Below are 26311 nucleotides of genomic sequence, written 5' to 3'. Positions count from 1 at the left end.
AGTAATTAATTAAATAGAAATGAAAATATTTGAAAATTACACCTAGGATCATAAAACAAATAAAGGATCGGTATTGTGTAATAATTTATCGATTAAATTACATTCCAGTTAGCTTACTTATATTTTAAATCTATTAATTATAACATGAACGAGTGTCCTTACAATGATTTTATGTGAAGTATTATATGAACTTCATAAAAAACCATAAAATTGATTAATCTTTAACTAAATATCCATTCTCAATTATGTTTTTTATATTTAAAAAAACTGAAAAAGTTGCATATGGGAATGTTTATTATTTGCAGTGCCGTGGTTTGATTATAGAGAAACTTGCAATTCTTGATTTTGAAACCATTGATGAACAGCTAAGCGGTGGAAGTTGAAGGCCCACACAACCTACCATTTTATTTTTCTGAAAGATGCACCAAAGTTATGGTTGGAAACGAACACTGTGTAATTACATTTCCTACATTTAGATATTTCTTCAACAACATGGAGCAGTGTGGAATTCCACAACTATGACATGTTCATGACTCATTAACAACTTTGGAAACACAACTTACTGCATAATTTCTGATGCCATAAAGGACTCTTTGTCTTGTTACAAATATAGACAGTTAGGAACTGCAGGCTTTATCATCTATGGATATTGATGGATGCTGCACGTCAGATATCAAAATCAAACCAGGATTATAGGACTGAAACACATGTTTCTATACTTTTCTAGTTGTGTTGTGCACATGTTTTTATTAAGTGTAAGGATATTATTGTTCTTGGAAGTATGTTAGAAAAATGGTGCAATTTGAAGTACTGCATGATTCAAGAGTTTAACTGTACCAAGATTAGTTTGAGAAATTGGTTGTTTTGACTTTTGTATTGGAACAGTGTAGGAGCCAAAAAGGAAGTTAATTGATGGGAGAAAAACGACTTACGTAGGAGAGTACCTTGCTAGATAATGGTTATATGCTTATAAAACGACATGTGTTCGGATCTTAGGGAACCTGACTTTGATTGAAATGAAGTACATGAAATCCGTGTTATTCAAGATTTGAATAATTGAATGCATGCTAGCAAGATGGGACGCACGTATTTTTCTTTTCATTCCAGTGCCGTGATTCTTTGGCACTTCTTTTATGTTTTTTTTCATTTTTCCTCTGTTATTTTCTCACTTTTCTTCTCATTATTACTGTTGTTTAATCTCTTCTGAGGTATTCACTTAACCAACAATGGCCAGATAGTATTGTTTTTCTGAACTCATCTCAGTAGCAACGTTTCACTTTTATTTTGGCCTTGCGGCGTTCTTATGCATACAGAACTAATAATTAGTTGAATTCATCAATACAATCTTCTGAGGACTTTTCCTCATATCTGAAGGAGAAAAAATAATAGAGAAAAAAAAAGAGTGAGGAAATGAAAAGAACATAATACTATGATCTGGACCTGGCTGTGAAACCTCCTATGTACACTTGACATCCCTGTGTTGTTTGTTATTATTGTCAAGACTACCCCCTTTGGGTTTCTCTTGGCCAAAAAGAAGGGAAGAGTTGTTGATCTCCCTTGTTTGGTTATCCAATTGCAATATGTTCTGTGTCTTTGTGCTTTATGTGGAGAGTGTGGAAACCAATTTTGAGAGCTGTGAAGGCATTCTTTCCATATTTAGAAAGCTACTATAAAACCAGGGTTGGATATGTGATTTGTTTGAGTGATTTTTAGTATCTACTTCTTGGGATATAGTGTGATGGGTAAACCATTTTGGGGAAGAGCAAAAGGGCCATATTGAATCCCATTCTTTGCACCCACAACAGACCACCTGCACCAGAAAAAATAGAAGCAACACTTTAGAAACATTCTAAACACCCTTAATTTGGAATGTGTTTCCATCCAAAGCATATGGCTAAAAAATGGTTGCAAGGAGACACTGTGAGTAAGTTTTACCAACCTGAACTTTGTGGTGAGATGATGTAGGAGAACCAAAATCTCCAACTTGGCTAATTCATTCCCTGGACAAGCGTGGATCCCACTGCCAAATGGCATAAAAGTATTGGGTTTTGGTGCAGCCTGGCAAATTATTAAACAGAATCTGTCAAGTTCTGCACTTGGTATCACACAGTATAAAAAACCATGGTATCCCACAGTATTAAAAACCATGGTAGGTAAACTAGTATCACCACAATAATTACCTCAAATCTTGAGGGATCAAATTTTTCTGGTTCCTTGAAGTTGTCAGGACTGTGGTGTATGTTCCTAAATAGAGGTAGCACTTTCCACCCTTTTGGTATAAGATATCCTAAAGAAAACAATTAGCAACAACAGAGAATCTGTGAGCCTAACTGAGAAAAGGAAAGGAAATCTTTGGGCTATAAACTAAAAAAAGAAAAGAAAGAGAGGCAAGGCATCATATCAGATTTGGTTATTCACCTTGATATTCAACATCCTCTACTGCTTCTCTGAAAGTAAAAGACAAAATTGAAGCAACTCTTAGAGTTTCCTGAATAACCCTTGAAGTTATGGGCATCTTTTTGGTATCTTCCCAATTCAGACCCTTATCCTCTCCACTTTCTTCCTTGGTCTTCAATATGCACTCTTGCTCTTCCTGTAAGGTCCAAAAATTTAAAAAGTGTCAGAACTAAGGGATCAAACTATTTTAAGTAAGCATACATGAGCATCTTCTCTCTTCTTCTTACATCATATTATTCATTACACTTTCACTTTTTTTTTCTAGTATCTCTTTCTCTTTCTGGTTGCAGATTAGATTTTGATGTGAATCATTTTTTAACAACTTTACTGTTTTTATGCCCTCAAAATTGACAAAGATAAAGGGTGGTAGGACCCAGACACTCACAGTAACAGCTTCTAGGACACTGGGGTTTTCACCAAGGTACTTGACAATCCACGTCAGCACACTGGCAGTGGTATCACGAGCTGCAAAAATCACTCCAATTACATTATCTGCTATCTGCTCGTCGGTGAGCCCTGCTTTCTCTCCCATGAATGAACCCAACAAGTCCTTGTAATCTTGTTTCCTCTGCCTCCTGCTAGAGATTATTTGGGCCACGATCTGCGCAAGCTCTTTCCTCGCTTTCATCGCCTTGTGGAACAGTGTCCCCGGAACGTTAATGGGCATTGAGTTGTACCCTTGCTCCAGAGTGTAGTAACACCGTTTCAGAGCATCTCTGTACAGAATCTCTTCTTTCCCGAAAATTGAAAGCAGAGCAACGTTGAAGGTGAACTGCAGCACACCAAAACCGCAAACCGTAAGAACCCCATTTTTTATTTTGATAAAAAAATTAAAAAATCGAGGAATTAAAAACAGGTAGCTGAGTTATTTTATTATTTGTTTTAGTTATTTTCGTAAGGAAGGCGAACAGAGAAAACAGAGAGGCTCTGTTTTGGAGGGCTCACCGTTTTCATTTCAAGGAAAGTGGTGATCAAACGGCCCTCCCAGGATTTTAAGGAATCTTGAGCAATGGATTCAATGTCAGGTACGATGTTTTTGATGGCTTCAGGCATGAAGGTGCGAAGAACAAGCCTTCTCAAGTTAGCATGGTACTCTCCTTGGTGAAAGAAGATAGCTTGTTTTCCCAACATCCTCTCTTTGCTAGCTGGGAATGTTGGCTTGAAGAGTTGAGCTTTGTTGAGCACAAACTTGGCAGCCTCGGGGCTGGAAATCATCACACAGGGACATCCTAGAATGTGGGACTTGAACATAGAGCCATACCTAGATAACAAAAAATTGACATGGTGTGTAAGTGAAATTTGTCCGCTCGTGCAGTGGTTGGAGCAGGTGAGAATGAAAAAGTGAGAGAATTTTCCATGAAGAATTGAACCTTTTAATTTTGGAGGCAAAGAAGACATTTGGGTCTTGAGAATACATTTGAAAGGTTTCTCCTATATAAGGCCAACCCATGGTGCCAGGTGGGAGTGGGAAGTGAGGGCGTTTGGAGAGAAACTGTTTGATGAGTGTCCTGAAGAGAAAGATGAAGAGAAAGGAAGCACACAAGCATAAGATGGTGCTTAGTTCCATGTTTGATGTGAGTGTGATTAAGGATTGTTATGAATACGAATAATAATAAGAAGAAGAAGAATGAGAAGAAGAAGATGGTGTGTGAGAAAAGAAGGTGATGATTTGAGGTATTTATAGGCTGTTAAATAAGAGTGGAAGCATATGCAGCAGGAAGAGGGTGGGAAGCAGGGAAAAAGAAGGGAGGCTTTCAATTACAGCTCGATTTCCACACGCGGAATCTCCCTCCAGCTCATGTTTTTGCTCTAATTTATTTCTGTCACCAAGAGAGAGAAAGAGAGAGAACGTGTCAGTAGAGTGTATACTTATACATATAAGAGTTAGAGTTTGGTTGACCGTACATGTATGTATCATAGTTTGGTGTTTCTGTAGTGTTGGAAAGCAAGAAAGAGAGAGAGAGAGAACTCATAACTTCCAAAGACCAAAAAGGGATCCTAATTTGGTTAATTAATTAATCATAGGGAGATAGATATAACCACACCAGCGACCCTTTGGCATGACAAAAGCCAAAACCTTTTTCTCTGTTACTACCATTTCCGTACAACTTGATTCTGTTAAATTCTTTAAACTTTAATGCAACACTTTTTCATGCTATTTTCCCTTCGCTATCCTTACTCCCATTCCAACAAAACATTAATCCTTTCCTTTCAAATTTAATCATCTACCCACCAAAACAAAATTAACTAACATGGATTATCTACTTCTATAAACACACTTTCAAAATTTACATTAATGGGATTTCTACAATACTTTATGTTCTTGAGAACATTTAACAGTTCAATCCCTTGACAAACGACTGCTATTCACATAATTTTTGCTGTACACAATTTATTGCATGAACCCACAATGTTCACTCTTGTTGTTTAACTGATCTCAGTGTCTTTCTCTCTCTTTTCTGTATGGAACAGCTAAAAATCAATCAACCCTCTAACATTTCTTCACAAACAAATGATTTTATAGAGAGAGATCTGAGAATTGAACTTCTGATTACGTGTTGAAAGAACATGGTCATACTAAGGTGGTGTCATTTTTTAAAATTTACCTGTGTTTTCTTTGTTGTTTTACTTTACTTTATGCCTAACATCTCTAGGTGACACAAAAGTAGAAGGAGCAACCCTTTTTGGGATATTTTTGTGTTGTGGATAATGTGAGGTTTAGGGTCAAATTTGGACAGTTGGTGAGAAAATCAGAGAAAATAAATAGAATTTTGTGGCTTGGAGATGCATTGTTTGGACAATTCAACTATGTGTAGTAGGTTTGATGGTGTACATTAATTAGGCTGCCACCCACCTTAAACTAACTCATCCTTTCTGATCAATGGATGAAGCACACAATAAAAGTCTTCAACTGGTCCCCAAATCATAAATTTCTATTTTCTCTTATACTTATATTTTTTTTACTGTTTCTGTATTTGTTCATCATGAAAATCACTTCTCAACACTAAATCTACTCACCTTCTCTAAAAGTTTACATTTTGTTACAAGAAAGACAATAACGAGTGTCTAATTTATTCTCGAACAATGTTATTTTCACAGTTAGATAGTCAAATACACCAACTTATAATCTTTTCATTTTTTTTATCTTATTATATGGACTCACACTTTAGTAGACTATTGAATATTTCAAATATTCTACAAAATACTTTTTTTTAAAAGATAGAAACAACATATCTCCTTTAAAAAAATAGAAAAAAAAACATAATTTCTCACTAATAAAAAATTATTAAATAAAAATTATTTTTAAAAATAAAAAATAATTAATTTTTAAATTGGTATCTAATTAATTAATTAATACTTAATTAGCTATCAAAATTTGAATTAACAATTTTAGAATATAAAGTAATTGGTAACTAATTAAATACAAATTTATAAATTAATCTATAAATTTTATTAATAATAAAAATTACATTAGATATCAATAATATTTTAGTCTCTAAAATAATATATAATTTAGTTAATATAATGACTAATTATTTTTTACCTTTGAAATTAGTTTTTATTTAATAATTTTATAGCAATGTTTTTCAATCTAAATCATAAAATTTATTCTTCATAAAAATATAATCTAAATTAAAAATAAAATAAAATACAAAAACTACTCAAATTGCCCGATAATAGTTTAGAAAAATATATACATTGACACAAAACTATGTAAGATACTAGCATTTTTCAAAGTCAAGCTAACAAAGCCTTGATGATTGGGTTATTAATTTATATATGAACTGTAAATTTGAATTTTGGTTGGTTATTTACGTAGTTAATTAATCACATTTAGGTTTCTCCCGTGACATGTCTTGTGTTTAAAGACGAATTCTGGCACAGTCTGCATCATTTAAAGAAAACAAAAAGTTTATTTAATTAATGATATTAACCCAAAACCTGTATTCCATTAAAGAATTTTGACATAGTTTGTGTTAAATAAATACGAGAAGTAGGTGAAGAAGTCATAGTTATAAAATCAACGATTGATTTTTTCAAAATTATTGATTACAGAAACTAATTAAATTTTCTCATTAAACCTTCCCCTTATAGATTAAACACGACACGACATTAATAATATTGTTATTTTTTTTATTAAGTTCCTTATTAAATATTTTATTTGTTGATTAGTTGACTATAATTGAGAGAATTAATTATTTGAAAAGCTCGTAACATAATCATAATGTGAAGCAGGTATATTATATCCCCACATAGATTTTGAAAACTTATTTAGGTATTACAGATGAAATTTTGACACGTTTGCATGCAGCACATGATACATGCATGTGTTGTATCACCCACTACGTGTTAATGTGAAATTAATATATACATAGAATCACAAACTAAGAGCAATTAGGAATTCCAAAAGTGTAGTTTTGCTTCTGATCATAGACATGCTAATCACAAAAATAAAATATCCTTGTACTGCAATATGTCAACTCTTGACTTATTGAAGAACATAGAACTTTAAGCAAAATAATTTAAACTTGAATTTGAATTTATCAGTGCATGAACTGAGGAACTTTTTCAATCATGTCTGTTCATCATGTACTTAACTTGAACGTCACATGATGCTATGTATTAACAAACACAAGAGAATGAAAAACAACTTCATTTGATCTTTCATTCATCATCGTTTGACTTTCAACAAAATTATGTATGTATTGTTAAAAAAGCATTTGGGAGTTTAAATTATCTAATAACAAGTTTCATGCACAACATCTTTCAAACTATATCAGAATTATTTAGATTGATATTGTATTATTGAATTTCGTGTGATATGGGGTGAGAAGATTAACCTTATGTTTTGGATACTGATAGTGTTGGAGATCCCACATTAACTAGAGATAATGACATTTCATTGTATATAAGTGAGTGCAAACCTCAACCTTATGAGCAGGTTTTATGATTTTAAGTTAGACTTAAAATTCACTTCGTAATATGGTATCAGAATCATTTTGATTCTATCATAGCGAGTGTTTGTTAGATTTATCAGACCTCACCCATAATATGTTATCCCACACACGAATTTCTATCTACCACTCTCAGTGTGAGATCGACTAGAAATAAGAACATTTCATATAAATATATAAGTGAGTTGTTTTAATTTTTGGTCTTCCCACACGCATGGAAGACTGATAAGTGTGATTGTGAAATGCGAGAATGCTCATAACTCTTGCTGACATGAGTCGTTGAATGCATAAACGTTTATGCGTACGACAATGAAAGCCACGTAAGTGGGAAGATTAAGGAGAAGAGATAAGGATGATGACAACTTCACTTCTTTTTTTTCTTCATGTATTTGCTCAAAGTGCGTGCATATATACAAATGCACAGTTCCACAGACTCAGAACATGAGCATTGGAAAACGAATTTCAGAAAACGTTATGCATCCTTCCATCAATATTGGAGCAAAAGAGAAATTACACCACAAATTCGTCTTCACCATCATCAACAATTCTATCATATCCACGTTTCTTCACCCACACCCTAGAAGAATACTAATTATTTATACATACTTTTGCCACACAAACTTTTTTTCTTTTTTTTTTATGTATGATTGAATAGTAGCTTTTTATATATCTGGCGGTTTTATTGGGATGATAGTTTGAACATGAATTTATCAAAATTAAATTTATGTGAATATTATTTTTCAGTTGTTGAAAATAAGATTAAGTGAAGTGAAATAGTTGATGATATATGATGTGGGTGTGGTCTTATCCTTCTTCACGTAAGCATGCATGATTCAGGTCAGAAAAATAGGGAAGATGACATATGAAGTTGGAATAATAAGCAGCCACACACAAATATCTCCACATTTTGCAGGTAAGTACAAAACAAAAATTAAAATATAATCCATTAACTTTAGCCGCTTCAAAAAATATATTCTATAGTTAATATATGTTTTCAATAAATAAATTTTAATATATAAATTATATTCTAGATTTATTATTAAACCTAGTTCAAAAATTAATGAATGAAACTTAAATCAAACCGAACAAGTTTTTTCTCATCACTTTAACTAATAGAGTTATGTCATATGTTAGATTTTTTTTTTTTGTAAAAACTGTTTAAAAAAATTAATTGGTTGAAATTTAGTTGTTTCATTATTATTTTGATTGAATCGGTTTATGATAAATACTTTATAATATAATGGAATTTTAAAAATTATATAAAAAATAAAGATGTAAATATTAGTTTGAAAGAAACAACATATTAAGATTTTTTTTTAAAAAGTATTCAAGTGGAAGAATTTAAAGAAAAGTAAAAAAAAAAAACAAAATCTTCAAACATGATAAATGAAATAGAATTCTATGGTTGACTTTCCATAAAAAAATTGCTAAAATAGTTGAAAAAAGTTAAACATAATGAATGACATCCAACAACATAATCAATGATGTTATAAATATTAATAAAATATTTAAAATATAGTTAACTATCTTAAATATTTTATTATATCTATGTATATAATTAATTCGATTAAAATAAATAATATAGTAAAATATTTACATTTTTCATTTTAATATGATAAATAATTAAAACAAAAAAAATTATAATAAATAAAAACAATAATTTTAATTTGATATTTTGTGAATTTAATTATTTGAATATTTAATGATTAATTTTATGGAAGTTTTTAAATATAATTAAAAAAATTATTTTATAACCAATCCTCTTTCAATTTAATTTATACTTATTTATATTAAATTTTTAATTTTTAATATTTTGCTTAACTAATTTAATTTTTTATTTTGTTACATTAATTATAATTTTTTACAATTTTTTCCTTTTAGCAATCTTTCATTGTTTTTTTTATTTTTCTCCCAATCCAATCCAATTAAAGTATTATAAAGAAGGATTGTGGTTTGAAGAGACCAGAGAGTGAATTATTGAGCAATAAATTTAAATGCATTTGACTTTTCTGATAATTTGAGATATTGATTAGTATCACAAATAAATAGTCAACGGCTCCTAGGATCCTTCTTCTTTCCCCCACTTGTCTGGCACTTACTTAATGTAAACCCATTCCTGCTGCTTCCTTTTTCTCCCCCTCTTAATTTCATTCATTTTCTCAACCTACATATTCTCAATTTTATCTTAAATTATAACAATTAACACTTATATTTTAACTTCTACAAAATTTAAATAACATGTCAATTTTATAAAAGTTTTATACCAAAATAAAAATGTGAATTTTTTCAAAATAATATAACACAGTATAAAATAAAATAAAACTTTGTAATACTACTTTTACATTAAAAATGACTTTAACACAAATCCATCCATATCATTTTATCCCTTAGGAATAACGCTCTACAAGAAAAAATAATAATTCAATTGCTACTTTTTTTATATATTTAATTTGTTTGTTCTTATCTTACATTTAGATGATTTTCATAATTTTTAAAATATCTTATATAAAATTGAATAAGGTCATTGAAATTTTTTAACTACCATCAAATTTTAAAACTATTTAAATATTAAATAATTAATAATAATTCATAAATATTAAGTATTGATTTTTTTAGTGAATTTTGAATGTTATTATTTTTCTGTTAATATTTTTTTTCTCAGTTAATGTCGATTGATACTGTTGTTAGTTGATGTTAAACACACATTTTTATGTTAACATCAATTAGGTTATCCTTGCAATAAAAATGGCTAATTTTTTTTTTTATTCAACTTTGCATTAATGTCACTTGAAAAGTTCTCCTATCTTATATTGATAAGAAAAAGCTATTTTAATGAATGTTGGTCAAAAGTTTTAAATAATTATTAGAAAAAATATAAATAATTATTAATAGAGAATTGTGTTAGTATCATTGATAAAAAATAATCTCTAAGACATTTGTGAAAAAATAATTACGATAGATGTTAATTGACAAAATATAGTTCATATATATATATATATATATATATATATAAATTTGGCTATCAACATTTGACCGAGAAAATCTGTAATAATAGGAGCGAGTAATAATAGTGATAAAAATAATTCTAGAAATATAAATTAAAAAATAATTTTTACTAATATTAATAAAAAAAGCAATCACATCAACTGAAAATTAATATTTATAATATTGATTAAGAAAATTATAATTAAAGTTGATCAAGAAATAATTGGTTGAAAAGAAATTCAATTAACAACAACTAATAGTAAGTCAGTAGATATAACTTCAAAAAATGAAGAAATTTTTTTTTCGCTAAGGTTTTAAAAAAGTAATGACATCCAGACAAAAGTCGAAACTAAAAATAAAATAAAAAAAAACATGAATTTAGTAATATCATAAATTTTAAATTTATACTTTTTTAAGTTGAAATTTAAAATTATATAATTATAATTAATTTAATTCCTATGAAAAATAATTTTTAAATTTTTGGTCTAAATAATATATTTTATTATAAAAACATTTCAATTTCTCAATTAAAAATAAATTACCTATTATCCAAATACCATGTTAATGTATTGAGTCATATCACAAGAATTGGAACTTCTCAATATTTTTAAGCATCCAATTGTAACCAGATAGTTCCTAACCAATTGTATGTTTCGGCCTAGAGTGTTCATCCAAGGTCAAATCTCAAGTATGTTAAAGTGGTTTCAGAACTTGGTTTATTGTGCTGTAATTGTCTCATTTTTTTAAACGAAAGAGACATATTAACATTTATTTGAAATATTTACTTATAATTCATTAAATATGAAACTGCTTTTTTTTGTATAATTGAATAAAAGTGAATGAGAATTTAGTTTTTTTTTAACCTTTTTAAATTTTAAGCACTACTTTGTACACACAACCTATTACATATATACACTGTATTTTTTTTAATCAGTAAAAAAAATAATATAAATGAGAATATTAAAATACTCCAATCCATAGAAAAAAACCTCAATTAAAAAAATAGTGTCAAACAATACCATAGCCAACTCATATGGTTAATGTTTTTTATTATCTATCTATTACATTAGCAATCAAATTTAATAATTTTATTAAAATTAAGGGTGTGTTTGGATTGGGAAGGAGATGTGTAGGGATTTGAGAGAGTTGATGTGTAAAGATTTGAGAGGAAAGTGTGAAGAAAGTATGTGTGTTTGGATTAAAGTATGTTAGAGTGGATATATGAGAAAAAATTATTGAAATTTATGAGTTATGTGATGGCGGTGAAAAATTTTTGATTTTTTTTAACAATGTAAAATGTAAGTTAAAAAACGTACTTTTATTTTTAAAAATATTTGAATAATGAAATATGAAGTATTTTTTTGTGTAAATTTGAATTAATTAAAAATTTGTAAATTATTTTCAATACCACTGAATAATTATTTTTTTTAAAAACATGAGTTTCTTAAACATGAAATTCTTTTATAAAAATAATAAATTGTGAGTGAGGTGATAAGTGTAATTGAAATTTTAAATCTTTTAATTAATAAAAAATTAAGATTACAATTTTTTTTATATTTAAAAAACTAATTAATTTATATATATATATATATATATTTTAATTAATAATAATATGATATAAATTTATTTCTTATATAAATATTTTTTAATATATTATAACTTTTTTATTATTAAAAATAATTTATTATTAATATTATTAAATATTTGATATAAATAGAATAAAATAAATTATTATTTGATAATTTTATTTTATTTAATTTATATTTATTATCATTATTTTAAAAATTTATTTTAATTAATATTATTATTTATAATTTTATCATTATTTTATAAATTAATTTTATATATTATTATTATTATTTAAATATTATATATTAATATTAATAATATTTGTTATTGTTATAAATATATAAATATTTTTATATTATTATTATTATATTATATAACTATATTATATTATTATAATTAATTATATTATAAAATTTATATACATCGACTATGTATAATATATAATCAAATTTTTATAATATAATTAATTCTTTATTTTTTTATTAATACATAATATTTATTATTTTATAATAAATATAGATAATATTTATATTTATATTATAAATATACCTAGTTTTATTTTATAATATAATCTTATTTTTTTTTTTTTTTTTTTAACTTCATAAAATTTCGGTAAATTGGACAAATCATCAATGCTTATATGTCTTTCCTGCATGTGAGAGGGACATGGTTTTCACTAGGGATTTCCTTCCTCACACTTCTACACACATTACTAGATCTAAATAACTGATATTAGTGTTCATTCCCTCTTGTGAACCGTCCTTCCATTGAAATAAACAATGGCTAAAAAATTAAATATGTTTTTTTATTCTTGTATTATAACACGAAATTGATTTTTGTACTCAAACTTTAGACATTTTAGGTACTTAGGTAGAATTTGAGGAAAATGTGAAGAAAGTGAGTTCGTTAGATTGTGATATGTGAGAGTGAATTTGTGATGAAAATTTATTGAAGTTTGTGAGTGATGCGATGATTGTGAATTTTTTTAAATTTTTTTAAAAAGTGTAAAATATAAGTTTACAAATTTACTTTGCATTTAAAATATTTAAATAATAACATTTGAGATATTTTTATGTAAATTTGAGCTAATTAAAGTATTGTAAATTATTTTCAGTACCGTTAAATAATTTATTTCGGTACCATGAAATAATTATTTTTGGAAAATGGAAAGAATCGTAAAAATAATATTATATACAAATTTACTTTTATATATTTTGAAAGCTTTTATATTCATTGAATTAGATTATATGTAGATACATAACCATGAGTGAGTTAGAGAGAGAGTAAGCGAGTGTAGGTCCAATGGCTGATACGTCGTATTTCTTCACAAATTTTTCGAATGACGTTTTTGATAGGGATCTCTGGAAGTTTTTTCAGAGGTGGGGTAGAGTTTTGGACGTTTTCATTTCAAGAAAGCTTAACAAAAGAAATCTTCGCTTCGGGTTCGTTAGGTTCCAAGGAGTGGTGGATGAAGTTGATATGGAAAGGAAGTTAGATTCAATTTGGATCGGTATGTGGAAGCTACAGGCGAATTTAATAAGGTTTTGCAACGGTGAGGTGTCTAAGAACGAGCGGTTTTCGAAGAAGGGTCCTATTAAAACACGAAATGCTTGGAGACCAAAGGCGAATCACCGTTCTTTCGCACAGGTGGTTACGGGAGAGATTTCAGGCAATCCCCATTTGGATTCGGACGTCGTGCAACTAGATGTTAACATTGAGTCTACCTCCTGGTTAGAAAATTGCTTCGTTGGAAGACTTTTGGAGTTCTTTGATTTGCAGTCTGTCCAAAAAAGTTTTATTCTGGGAGGATTCAGTGTCGTTAGGTTAAGATATATGGGGGAATAGTCCGTTCTGTTGTCTTGCGAAGAAGAAAGTGGTATGGCAAGCTGATTGAAGAAAATAAGGAGTGGTTTGACGACCTGTTTGACTCGATCACTCCCTGAGACGACTCCTTTGTGGTTAAAGAAAGAATAACATGAGTTCGTTGTAGGGGTATTCCTTTGAATATCTAATGTAGTAAGTGCTTTTAAAGCATTGGAGCACTGGTTGGAAACTTTATTAAAGTCGACGAGGCGAATGTTGAAAGGGAGGTCTTAGAGTTCATACGTCTATGTGTTAGTGTACCGGTGGGTGATAAGATCAATGTTGTGAAAGAAGTGTGTATTAACAATTGCGATTGCAAAGTGTCTTTTGAAGAGGAGTGTTTTGCCACAAATTATATAATAAGATGTTCTTATTTTAAGCGGGATTTTTTTTCGGAGTCAGAGTCAGAAGTAAGAGCGGAAGACGATGTCGGAGGGGAGTCTGTGGAATCGGTATTCTCTGAATATGGAGAAAGGGTAGGTGTGGAAGGAAGGGAGGAGGAAACAGTTCAGTTTCCAGGTTTGTTGGAAGAGGCACCAGTATTAATTACACGTGGCAATGGTGACGTAAATGCTCCTGTGGAAAGGAAGGTGGTCGCGCGAATTTCCAAAGAGTGTGATTATGATTCAGGAGAGCATGCATACAACATTAATAAAAGACATGCTAAGATGTTAAATAGTTTTAATGACACACTTGCTTTTGTTAACAAATAATGAAGAACATGCAAAGCGGGCCAACATTAATGTGGAGGGTGCACAAACATGTAGCAGAGTTAATGAGGCGAAAATTCTTTTCCAGGTGGAAATTAATGAAGGGTCATCTGCTGGGCACAAGGGTGGGCCGAATGTGATGAGTCCCACCAGGCCCATTTGAGTGAAGCGGGTAGGGTTGGTGCATCCGCAGGCCCAGTTTTGGAGGTTGCGCGTCGCAAGGGCTTCGAGCGACTATAACATCCCTATTTTTACCCATATTTGCTAATATATTATGCATTGCAATATCTAATTAACATATAAACATATACTACTTTCTCATATGTGTATATCAAAAGGATATCCCTCTTCATAGCGATTTAATATATACACAAAAGTCTACAAATAAAACATTTGTTCCTCTGGTTGCTCACTGAGGAGCTTTATCACCTGCAACTTCATCTTTTCTTGTGTACATTAACGCGATCATCACAAATTTAAAGAAAACAAACACAAAACAAAGCACATGGTAAGCTAGCTAACACAGGGTAAGCTAGCTAGCACAGGGTAATATAAATTTGATTTTTAAAAACACACATAATTCATCAAATTCTCATAATTTGCACAAAGTCATCAAGTGTCTATCACATTTATCATCAACATTATTCCTGTCAGATTTCTACTGACTCACATACTCAGACACACTCTCTACTTTTGGAAGACCCGTGTATTGAAATTAGCATTCAGAGACCTGCACCTGTCATACTACTCATTATGAATCCACATAGTCATGCGCATAATCAATCTCAATATCTCATCATCTCATATGACAGGGTAAATCCATTTGATATTCTCTGATAAGTTCTTTTAAACCTCAAACTCAGCCAAATGAACCTCTTCGACTCTCACCAACTGAATAACTTCATCTATATGATTCCATTATAGCAATAGAGTTAAGATCGTCTCATTCACATGACACTTACAAATCAATATACCAAAATAACAATCTCTGCATAGTATTTCCTTTCCTCAAAATACTATGTCTTGATTACACTTTCACCTCATTACATACATCATTTAACACATCAATGCACCATTCAATCACATCATATTTTAAACTTTCTAAACAATCCAAATATATCTCAAAATTCACTTAAACACATAACTAAGTTCCAAATATATGCTTTCTAAATCAATCATCATCTAAAATCAAACAATCACTTTCCATCAAACATCTCATTTAAGTAATTCAACAAAATATTAAAAAACAGTTCAACTCATTTATATTATCATGCAAACACTTTCAATTCTCAATCAAAAACACATTCAACAACTTATTCACCTTAAAATCAATATAAAATATTCAAAATCAACCATTTCAGTCAATATATTACTTTACTCTTCAAAAGAGACAATCCTACAAGCAAAAAATTGGAACTGGTGACCATGTCACCCCCACATCCAGATCTTCTAACCTAGGGTTCTATTGAAAAGAATAAGACTAGCTCCCCTTACCTGAACTTAAGCAGATGCTCCCTAAGAGCTCCAAATCTACCAAAAGCTTAAAGATAATTAACCTGCACCATAAAGTCCTGATAAAAAATCTAACTATATCACTAGGACCCTAAGCTAACAAAGATTCACCCTAAAGCTAAAAGATTTGTATGCAAAGCATAGAGACAACCTAACAAGTTCAAAATTTGAATCAAAGAGAAGAGCAAAAGTGAACTTACTCTATTTCAGATTTTGATCGAGCAATCTTGTTGTGTTCACTGCCAGGAGTCTGATGACTTTTTACGACAAATGCATTGCGTTTTTCAGAAGTAATAATTGTCTCTAAGAATGGATATCGATCCCACAAGGAACAATGAATTATTGAGTATAATATTCGCTAAATATAGCAACAAAACAATAAAAATAGTTGAGTTGGTTATGTTGGCACTGATCAATAAGAAAACAAAGAATTAGTTGCTTCAATTAGAAAAAAAATAGGGATTAGGTTTCATCTCTCTCACTCTCATGTATTTTTATTAGAATGTTAATATTAAGTTCTTTGATTGAATTTGATGTCCGTAGAAAATTCATTTATATCGATCTCTCGCATATAAAATCCTTAAGAATGTTTCCTATATATCGATCTCTCACATACTTATAAAAACAACTTAGAATCATACTCAGACGTTAATGACAATTAACATTTCAAGTCTACCTCTAACACTCAAATATGCTAAGTATTATTGTTTAGGTTTGAACCCTAAAAATATCTCTCAGTCAGATTTAAGATTCTCAATTTGTCACGAAAATTTAAAAGTAAAACAATAATATCAATATTCAATCAAGAACTGAATATTAATATATAAGATATCACCTTAATACATGAGCATATTACTGGAATAAATGGTTTGATTATGAAGTGTTGGGAGGAGGGTTGTTTGTATTCAAGGAAAAATTGAAAAAGCTTAAAGCGGATTTAAAAGTTTGGAATAAAGAAGTGTTCAGGAATGTTCTCAAAGTTGGAGTAGAACTACAAAAGAGAATTAGTGAGCTAGATGTGAGAGACAAAGAATACGAGTTAGATGAATTGGGGAGGGAGGAAATGAGAATTCTTTAGGCAAAACAAAATAGGAATTCTTTCATACATGAGGCAGTTTTGCATCAGAAAGTCCGTCTTAAGTGGATGAAACAGAGCGAACTCAATACAAAAAATTTTCACTCAACAATAAAGTGGAGGAGGTCCAGGAACGAGTTACATGGTCTTGTGGAGAATGGCAAATGGTGTGCCGATAAGGATGTGGTGAAGGATAAGGTCCGAGAATTTTTTAGTTCTCGGCTTGCCAGGGAATAAACTTTTCAGATTAGGATGGATAATATCATTTTTAATGGCATTTATGGGGAAAACAATGAGATGTTGGTTGGGGAGTTTTCCAAAGAAGAAATAAAGGACGTTATTTGGAATTGTGACAGCTCGAAGAGTAATGGTTCAGACTAGTTTATTTTTGGGTTCTTAAAGTTTAGTTGGGAGTTCATTAAGAAGGACATTATGTCGGTAGTGAATGACTTTGCGACCAGAGGTGTTTGGTCTATGGGGTCAAATGCGTCTTTCTTATGTCTGATTCCCAAAGTTAACAACCCTCAACAACTCAATGAATTTCTATTTATTTCTTTGGTTGGGTGTATGTATAAGATTATCTCGAAAACACTATCTCTTAGATTGAAAAGGGTGATTGGCAAAGTTATTGATGTTAGGAAGTATGCTTTCTTTGAAGGACGGGGTTTATTGGACGGTGTTCTTATGGCCAAAGAAGTCCTTGAGGAATTGAAGAGAAAGAAGAGAAGTTGTGTTTTCCCAAAGGTTGATTATGAGAAGGCTTATGAATCTATTAGTTGAGAGTTTATTTATTATTGCTGGGAAGAGTTGAGTTATGTGATAAATGGATTAATTGGATTAAGTCTTGTGTAGAATCTGCCTCAGTGTCAGTTATCGTCAATGGGAGCTCCACTAAAGAGTTTATTCCGAGAAAAGAGCTGCGACAAGGGGATCTGTTAGCACATTTTTTGTTCCTTATTGTGGCCAAAGGCTTAACAAGTGTGTCGAGGATGGAAAACGAGAAACATTTGATTGACAACTTGGAAATTGGGTATAAGAAAGTTAAGGTTAATTTGTTGCAGTATGCAAATGATACTTTGTTTTTCTGTGAAGCTAACTCTAAGAGTGTTTTCAACATTAAGGTGGCGTTAAACTGTTTCGAATTGTGTTTGGAGATTAAAGTGAATTTTATGAAGAATAGAATTGGCGGGTTGGGGATTGATTAGACTATGATGCAACAGTTTGCGACTCTTCTTAATTCTGAGCTAATCACAACACCTTTTAAATACTTGGGAATGGTGGTTGGGGGTTGTCACAAGAGGGGTGCTTTCTAGGGTGGGGTGATTGAGAGATTGAAGACTAGGTTGGGAAGATGGAAAGGAAAAATCCTTTGGTGGTGGGGTCGGAGGGGAGGAAAATTGATTGAACTAAGTCCATGTTGTCATCAATTCCACTATTTTACCTATCTCTATATAAAGTGCCTACAGTAGTGCTAAAAGAGTTAGAAATAAGTCAGAGACATTTCCTTTGGTGGTGGGGATCGGAGGGGAGGAAAATTGATTGAGCTTTGTGGAAGAAAGTCTACGAGTCTTGAGAGGCCGGCGGTCTTGGTATTATTGATTTGAAAGTTTTCAATATAGCACTTTTAGGGAAATGGATCTGGCCTCTGGGGTCGGACAATGGCAGCTTGTGGAAGGATGTTATTGAGTCTAAATACGAAGGATGGAGAAGTCTGAGAGAACAAAGGAGTCCTTCTAAGGTGTCCCATTGGTGGAAATATTTGAAGGAGGTTTGGGCTTTGGAAAGTTGGGGAAGGAGGTTTGAAGATCGTTTCATGTGGAAGATTGGTAACGGGAAGTCAATCAGTTTTTGGGAAGGCTAGGTGGGGCGTGGTAACCTGAATAGTGTTTTTCCGAGGTTTATTCTTTGAGCTTCGCTTGAGTCTAAGTTGGTTAAGTTTGGGAATTGGGTTGATGGAGTCTTTAGAAGTGGAATTTAGTTTGGAGAAGGAACCTGTTTGAGTGGGAAAAGGCTTTGGAGAGGTAACTTCTTTAGGATCACCAAGGTCTAAGGTTGGAATTGGATCTGGATGATGCCTGGGTCTGGAAGGACGATGAGTTTTCTTCGTACACGATTAATTCTGGTTATTTTTCTTAAGGGGCGAGCCTGAAGGGGGGATCAATATCGACTATGTTCAGTTTTGGAAGACTAAGGCTTTGCCTTCAGCCCAAGTCACTGCTTGTAGGGTATTGGTAAATAAGTTAGCCACCAAGGAAAATTTGGTAAGGGGAGGAGTAAAGCTAGAAAGTGTTTTATGTATTATGTGTGGGGTGGAAGAGGAGTCATGCTGCCATTTGTTTTTTAAGTGCAAAATAGTCTGAATTTTGTGGAGTCAATGTTACGCTTGGATAGGTTTGGCATTCGTGGACCATTCGGATCCTTTCTCCCATTTCCTACAGTTTAGTATGTGCAATGCATCTGAATCTGTTAATGTGATTTAGGGAACTATCTGGACTACTACAGTAAGTGAGATTTGGAGGCTCAGGAATAAGGTATTTTTTAAAGGAGGAGTGGTGGATGTTTCAAAAGTGTTTGCGCTTATTCAACTAAAGGCTTGATCTTGGGTTGCCTCCAAGGTACATTCAACTTGTTTTTCTTATTCTGACTGGTGTATTGATCCTTTGGTTTGCATGTATCAAATTTAGAGTTGTTCTTGAGTTTTACTTTCCTTGGTTGGATGTTGGCTGGTGTGCTCCCCACTGTTGTTAGGAGTTTTTGGTTTGGTTCTCAGGGGGATGTGTTTTTTTTCAGTATAAGGGTTGGACCACCCCTGAAGTGGTTCATATTTATTTATTCTTTCTTGCTGATAAAAAAATGTAGATATTTTATAGGGCATTTTATAATGAAAAATGTTATTTGTAAAGTGAATTGAACAACAAATTTATTTATAAAGAAGAGAAAATATATAAAACAAAGTATGAAATATCATACAATATGATGAAAAAATAATAGAAATAAAAGCTACTATTATATATGTTATTGTATGAATGGCAAAGCCAAAAGCAAGGAAAAAATGGGAAACACCATCATCGTACATGGTTTTTCCCTCCAATTTTTGCATTTGAGAAGGGAGAGAGAAATGATTGTTCATAGGAATCCACTTTCTCCTCTTCCCTGCACATCTCTTGATCCAAACTATGGATATCTTCTCACATCCTTCCTCTTCAACAGTGGAACGAGCCCTTAAGAAACAGACCCTTAAGAAAATCATTGGAATGAGCCCTTATAAATTCTTTTTTTTACTTAACAAACAAATTTTCAGTGTGAACTATATTATAACATTATAACATCCACGTCAACAATGGGTCACATGAAATATTTTAATATCCTAGTACACATTAAAAATATGTTTGTCACGTGAAAAAAAACTGAAAATGACTCATTTCAATAGTTTTCTTACTACAAATATCTAGAAGGTCTAAAGTTTGGATTAAGGACAAAAACTAATTTTGTGTTATATAGTAAAGAAAAACTATATTTAACCTAAATTAAAACTAATAAATTGATAAGATTGTAAAGGTTTGTGGATAGTTCGTGTACACCCTGACTAAAAGTGTAATTTATTTTTTTTAAACTTATTTAAAAAACTAATTAATATAAAAATAATATTTTTTACTAGGATCTACAACAAGTTGATTATGTGAATAGATAATGATCTCTAATCAAACATGATACAACACGTTTAGTTTTGGAAGTTGGAGGAGGGAGGAGTGGGGTAGGAGTTTCGAAGATCACTTTAAGTGGGAAGTAGGTAACGAAAAGGCTATATATTTCTGAAAAGACAGGTGGGTGGGTAACGTTGCTTTGAAGAGTAAATTTTTTAGGCTTTTCTCCTTTAGTGTTAACATAGACGTTTCATTGAATCTTTGTGAAGATTGGATTAATAGTGTTTGGTTGTGGAATTTAGTTTGGAGAAGGGGTCTCTTTGATTGGGAGAAGCTTCAGGTTTGTCAGCTTCTTGAGGCAGTGCAAGGTTCAAGTCTATATTCGACAATTGACGACATTGGATTTGAAAATATGGTGAGTCTCTTGAGTTTTCGGTTAAATTAGCTTATGGTATTTTGAGGGGAGAGATCGAAGGGGAAAACTCGTGTATGTTCAATTCTTTTTGGAGGATTAAGGCTTTACACTCGACCCACGTTATAACTTGAAGGGTGCTGGAAAACATGATTGCTTCTAAAGTTAACTTGGCTAGACGTGAGATTGTGGTTAATTTTATTTTCTACTCCTTTTGTGGGTTAAAAGAGGAGTTTAGTAACTACTTGTTTTTTGGTAGTAGAATTTCTTGATTAGTTTGAAATCTTTGCTTTCCGTGGTTAGGGTTGTTAAATTAGCTTATGGTATTTTGAGGGGAGAGATCGAAGGGGAAAGCTCGTGTATGTTCAATTCTTTTTGGAGGATTAAGGCTTTACACTCAGCCCACGTTATAACTTGAAGGGTGCTGAGAAACATGATTGCTTCTAAAGTTAACTTGGCTAGACGTGAGATTGTGGTTAATAGTATTTTCTACTCCTTTTGTGGGTTAAAAGAGGAGTTTAGTAACTACTTGTTTTTTGGCTGTGGAATTTCTTGATTAGTTTGGAATCTTTTCTTTTCGTGGTTAGGGTTGTTGTCGGTTGCTTCCCAAGATTCTTACTCACATTTCCTACAATTTGATATTTGTAATGCACCCGAATATGTTAATTTAGTTTTGGAAAGTGTGTGGATTGTGGTGGTAAGGGAGATTTGGTGTCATAGGAATAAGTTCATTTTCAAAGGTGGAGTGATGAATCACTTTGAAATTCTCTCTATGATCCAACTGAAGACTTGGTCTTAGGAAACATCTAAAGTTCCCTCAGCTTGCTTCTCTTTTTCAGGCCCCCTGGTATCTTTGTACTCGATTTAGATTGTTTGTTTTTTCTTAGGTTGGTGGGTTGCTGTTTCCAGGATGATTTTTGTTTGGATGTAAGGGTGTTTTTTGGTTGTTGTTTCTATGTGAAGTTGGCTTTTGAGACAATTTGTGTTAGGTTTTAAGCTTTGGTTCTTTCCTTTTGAATGGAGTCTGTTTTGGTTTTTCTGATTTGGCAGCTCTTCCTAGTGCTCTGGATTTAGATGTTAGGTGTTAGTTTCGTTTTGGGTTTGGGTTTGTTGGACATGACATATTTGTTTCTTGTATTCTGTATAAGGGTTAAATCACCCCTGAAATGGTTCTTATTTATTTATTTTCTATTGCTGATAAAAAAAATGATACAACATGTTTAAGGGTATGTTTTCACATATTTTTATAAGAAATTTTAAGAAAAAAAAATGTATAAAGAAATTTAGAAGAAGTAAATAGTGGTATATTAATAATTTGAGATGGCGATGCATGTTGGCCACGTCCTTGCCTTTCCAAAACATCATCGGAAAGAGACGCATTTTGTTCACTGATAAATATGCAATGAAATTCCATTTTGTAATTTTTAGTTGGAGGAAACCTAAATATCTTCAAAATACTATTAAACGTATCAATTTCTCATATGGATGTCTACACGGCATAACTTATCGCATTGAAAACAAAAACTTAAAATTCACAATATGTTGCCTACTACCTATATAGAAACACAAACAACACCAGCTAAAAGACCTACCACTAAATAAAAAACTTAGTGTTTACCATAACATGCTTGATATATACATGCTTTATACTTCTACTCACTAAAATTATATATTATAAAAGTCTTATATAATATATTTATATATTCCGAAGCTTATATCAAAATGAATGTATGATTTAGTTAATATAGTTAATATGGAGTTATATAAAAATAAATTTATATATTCATTGAAAGAATATGTTTTTTTATGAAAGTTTGTCAACTAATCAAAGTTATTTATTTTTGTTTAAGCATCTAAAGTATTTTAATACAGGAAAAAGAATTATTTTCGTCTTTCATTAAATAACATGACTGCTTCAATATTATTTAAGTAATTAACACATTATTCAAACACTAACAACCATGAAATTTAATTGAACTAAATCTTTAAAAGAAATATTCCAAATAATTTTCTAATCAATCATTTACTCAATATAATTTATCTTCCTATTCAATTAGTAAGCAATATTCAAACACTAGCCATGAAATTTAATTGAACTAAATCTTAAAAAAAATCCAAATAATTTTCTAATCAATCATTTACTCAAAATACTTTATCTTCCTATTCAATTAGTTTTCCAATACTTAGACCATACAACCAAAATAATTACAAACCATAATTACATCTCAAAATCAACCCTTAGCATTTTAATATATCAAACAATTCTCTTAACAACCAAATTTAAGAATTTTTCGGTCACAATATCATTCATTAAGTCCAATTCCAACGTGACAATATTCAAATATACAAAATCCAATAACTCATTTTCTTCAACTTAACAACTTACTAAGATCATATAATGTTTCATTTTTTCACATGCGCGTACATTACAAGAAAATCACTAAATAACAATCAAATTTAGATACCAAAAATACTTAGTTACGGTATTGACTAAATTAGATATTATTTTAGAGATTAAAAAATTATTGGTATTTAAAGTGGTTTCTATTATTAATAAAAATTTATAAAATAATTTCTAAATTGGTGTATAAATTAGCTAGCAAGGTTTTAACTACTAATATTTTAGTTTCCAAATTAGTCTATAAAAGACTAATAGAAACTAATTTAGAATATGAAGTAGTAAGTAAGTAAAATATTGGTAACTAATGGTTAATTAAATTCAAATTTAAAAACTATTTTATAAATTTTTTAGTTTATAAAATGGTCTCTATTTTAGTTAAAAAGTAACTAATTATTTTAGTCTCTAAAATTAATTTTTATTTAATGATTTTCTTGTAGTGATAGGATATGTAATCTAGGATTCAATTTACATCTTTCACAACATTTATTCTAAAAATTAAAAATAAACAATACAAATAACTCCCATTACCTCTACAAAACGTGTTCTTTAATATAATTCTTCTAAAAATAGAGAAAAGTTAGAAAATTTTAAATTTATTCTCAAAAAACCTAATTCGAAAATCAAACATGTCACTATAATTATAAACTAATAAAGATTTAATATTTTTCCAGTCAAATTTTGCATGTAAAGAAAATAACTTCACATGCAAGTAAAAAGCAAATAGAGTACTCAATATTTGAGTGAGAAATAAACTTTTTATGATCAAAGTTTTGATTGAGTAAACTTACAAGTACAAGAAAATTATTAGATATACAATAATTTTAGAAATAAAAAATAATTATCATTATATTAACTAAATTATATATTATTTTAGAGATTAAAAAATTTATTGATATATAAAGTAGTTTTTATTATTAATAAATAGTTTTTAAATTTGAATTTAATTAGTTAAAAAATTTAATTATCAACTAATTAAATTCTAAAATTGGTAGCTAAAATTTTGATAACTAATTAAATATTAATTTATAAATTATTTATTAATAATAAATATTACTTTAGATACAAATAAGTTCATAGTATTTAAAATAATATCTAATTTAGATAATATAGTGACTAATTATTTTTTGTCTCTAAAATTAGTTTTTATCTAATAATCTTCTTTTCCCTTCTAAATAGTAGTTTCTGAAATAAAAAAACATGGACGATTATATCAATTTTTAGAGAGGTATTAAAAGATAAAAAAATTTATAAAAATAAACTTTAAAATAAATGAAAAAGTGAATTAATTTATATATATATATATATATATAAAAGGTGTGAAAAAGTAGAGAATAAGATATAAAAATGTCGGGCCAAAGCAAACCTAATAGTTGTATATGTAATTTGGCTAATGAATGATGATATTTGTTGTAAAAAGTTGGTGTAGGAATGAGATGTGTTGTGATTTTTTTAATGAATTTGATTTGATGAAATTGAAAATGAATGAGTCTTTTGTATCCATTGGTTGGGCTTTGGTGGGCACATTGGCATGCGCATGCACAACCTCATACTTTACAATTACATTTATACTACATGCCATAAAAAATAACTTGGAAAATGAAGAGGAACACCCATACATGCATACATACATTAACACTACATGACAACACATACTCCTTTTTCTTTTCTTTATTTCTAATCATTATATCAAACTATATATTTTATGAACACAGCCTGTATGATGAGAACAGGGCATAACCATTATATATAAATTTCATTTTCTTGCAAAACAAAGTCTCTTATTGTCTCTCCCCCTGTTACATTGGATATACGTTTTGTAAAAAAACAAAATCTTTTTATGTAAAGACAATAATACTTAACCTATATATTATATAATAGTATAAATTTTATAAGTCGAATTTATAAAATTAAATTAGATTTAAAGTCTATTTCTTTAATATGGTAATAGTCATTTAAAGTTTATTTTAATAATATATTTTGTTGAACTTATCAAGTCATCCATTATCATACCACCTATAAATATATAGTCTCACACACAAGTTGATAATCCTTGAGTTAGAGATTTCATAACACTTATAAATAAGGGCATTATATAGTATATAAGTGGGTATAAACTTCACTTTATAAATCGGTCTTAATAATTTTTAATTATATATATATATATATATATACCATACATAAATATATAATCTTACACACGAGTTGATAGTCTCAACATGAAAAATGTGTTAAAAATTCCACAATACCTAGAAATAAGAACATTATATATATATAGAGAGAGAAATTTTAGATAAATAAATTATTATACTTTGTTTTTAGATTGAAAAAAAAAAAAACTTTAGGTAAATCAATTCCACAAATAGGATTTTTTTTATCAATTGGATTTTTTATTATAACTTAGAAATTAAATTAATGGTATCTAAATTTAAATAATTAGTCACTAAAATAATTAGAAACTAAATTAAAATTATAATTTAAAGTAGCTGACATTTTGATTGATAGTTTTAAAATTGATTTAATAACTAGTTTAGAAACCTATTCAATGACATTATATAATTTCAAGATAAACCATTTTCAATATCTAAGATAGTTGCTAAATTAGTTAATTGATCGTCCAAATATTTTTCATCTAATAAACTCACTGTAGTGTAAGAACATAAATTAATTTTTGTTAATATATATATTTGTTCTTTTGTATCTATTACACGATTTCAATTTGGATTTCATT

The 26311-nt window shown here is 30.0% G+C and overlaps 2 protein-coding genes across 2 annotated transcripts; one reads left to right on the top strand and one right to left on the bottom strand.

The window, feature by feature from the left end:
• Window positions 1–1259: 1259 nt before the first annotated feature.
• LOC137811095 (abscisic acid 8'-hydroxylase CYP707A2-like) lies at window positions 1260–4302 on the bottom strand. The gene is made up of 7 exons (XM_068612682.1): window positions 3828–4302; window positions 3403–3718; window positions 2843–3229; window positions 2419–2593; window positions 2181–2287; window positions 1940–2058; window positions 1260–1810 (listed from the first exon to the last, which is right to left on the bottom strand). Exons 1-7 carry the CDS (start codon window positions 4022–4024, stop codon window positions 1717–1719), a joined length of 1395 nt encoding a protein of 464 aa, XP_068468783.1. The 5' UTR covers window positions 4025–4302; the 3' UTR covers window positions 1260–1716.
• A 13076-nt stretch (window positions 4303–17378) lies between these two features.
• On the top strand, window positions 17379–18331 carry LOC137809268 (uncharacterized). The gene is made up of 2 exons (XM_068610403.1): window positions 17379–17490; window positions 17979–18331. The coding sequence occupies exons 1-2, from the start codon at window positions 17379–17381 to the stop codon at window positions 18329–18331; spliced, it is 465 nt and encodes a 154-aa protein (XP_068466504.1).
• The last annotated feature ends 7980 nt before the right edge of the window (window positions 18332–26311 follow it).

The sequence above is a fragment of the Phaseolus vulgaris genome, chromosome 2 (genome assembly GCF_000499845.2).
Source record: "Phaseolus vulgaris cultivar G19833 chromosome 2, P. vulgaris v2.0, whole genome shotgun sequence".
Classification (NCBI taxonomy): Eukaryota; Viridiplantae; Streptophyta; class Magnoliopsida; order Fabales; family Fabaceae; genus Phaseolus; species Phaseolus vulgaris.
This window is presented reverse-complemented; position numbering and strand designations above follow the sequence as displayed.

What these genes read in the sequence shown, in the direction of transcription:
- LOC137811095 (XM_068612682.1), bottom strand. Translation starts at nt 4,024, where the DNA reads ATGGAACTAAGCACCATCTTATGCTTGTGTGCTTCCTTTCTCTTCATC. An exon ending in CTTTCCTTGAAATGAAAACG is followed by an intron (nt 3,230 to 3,402) that starts GTGAGCCCTCCA and finishes GGTGTGCTGCAG; the next exon opens with TTCACCTTCAACGTTGCTCT. An exon ending in AGAGGATGTTGAATATCAAG is followed by an intron (nt 2,288 to 2,418) that starts GTGAATAACCAA and finishes TGTTTTCTTTAG; the next exon opens with GATATCTTATACCAAAAGGG.
- LOC137809268 (XM_068610403.1), top strand. Translation starts at nt 17,379, where the DNA reads ATGGATAATATCATTTTTAATGGCATTTATGGGGAAAACAATGAGATG. An exon ending in GAATTGTGACAGCTCGAAGA is followed by an intron (nt 17,491 to 17,978) that starts GTAATGGTTCAG and finishes AGTCTTGTGTAG; the next exon opens with AATCTGCCTCAGTGTCAGTT.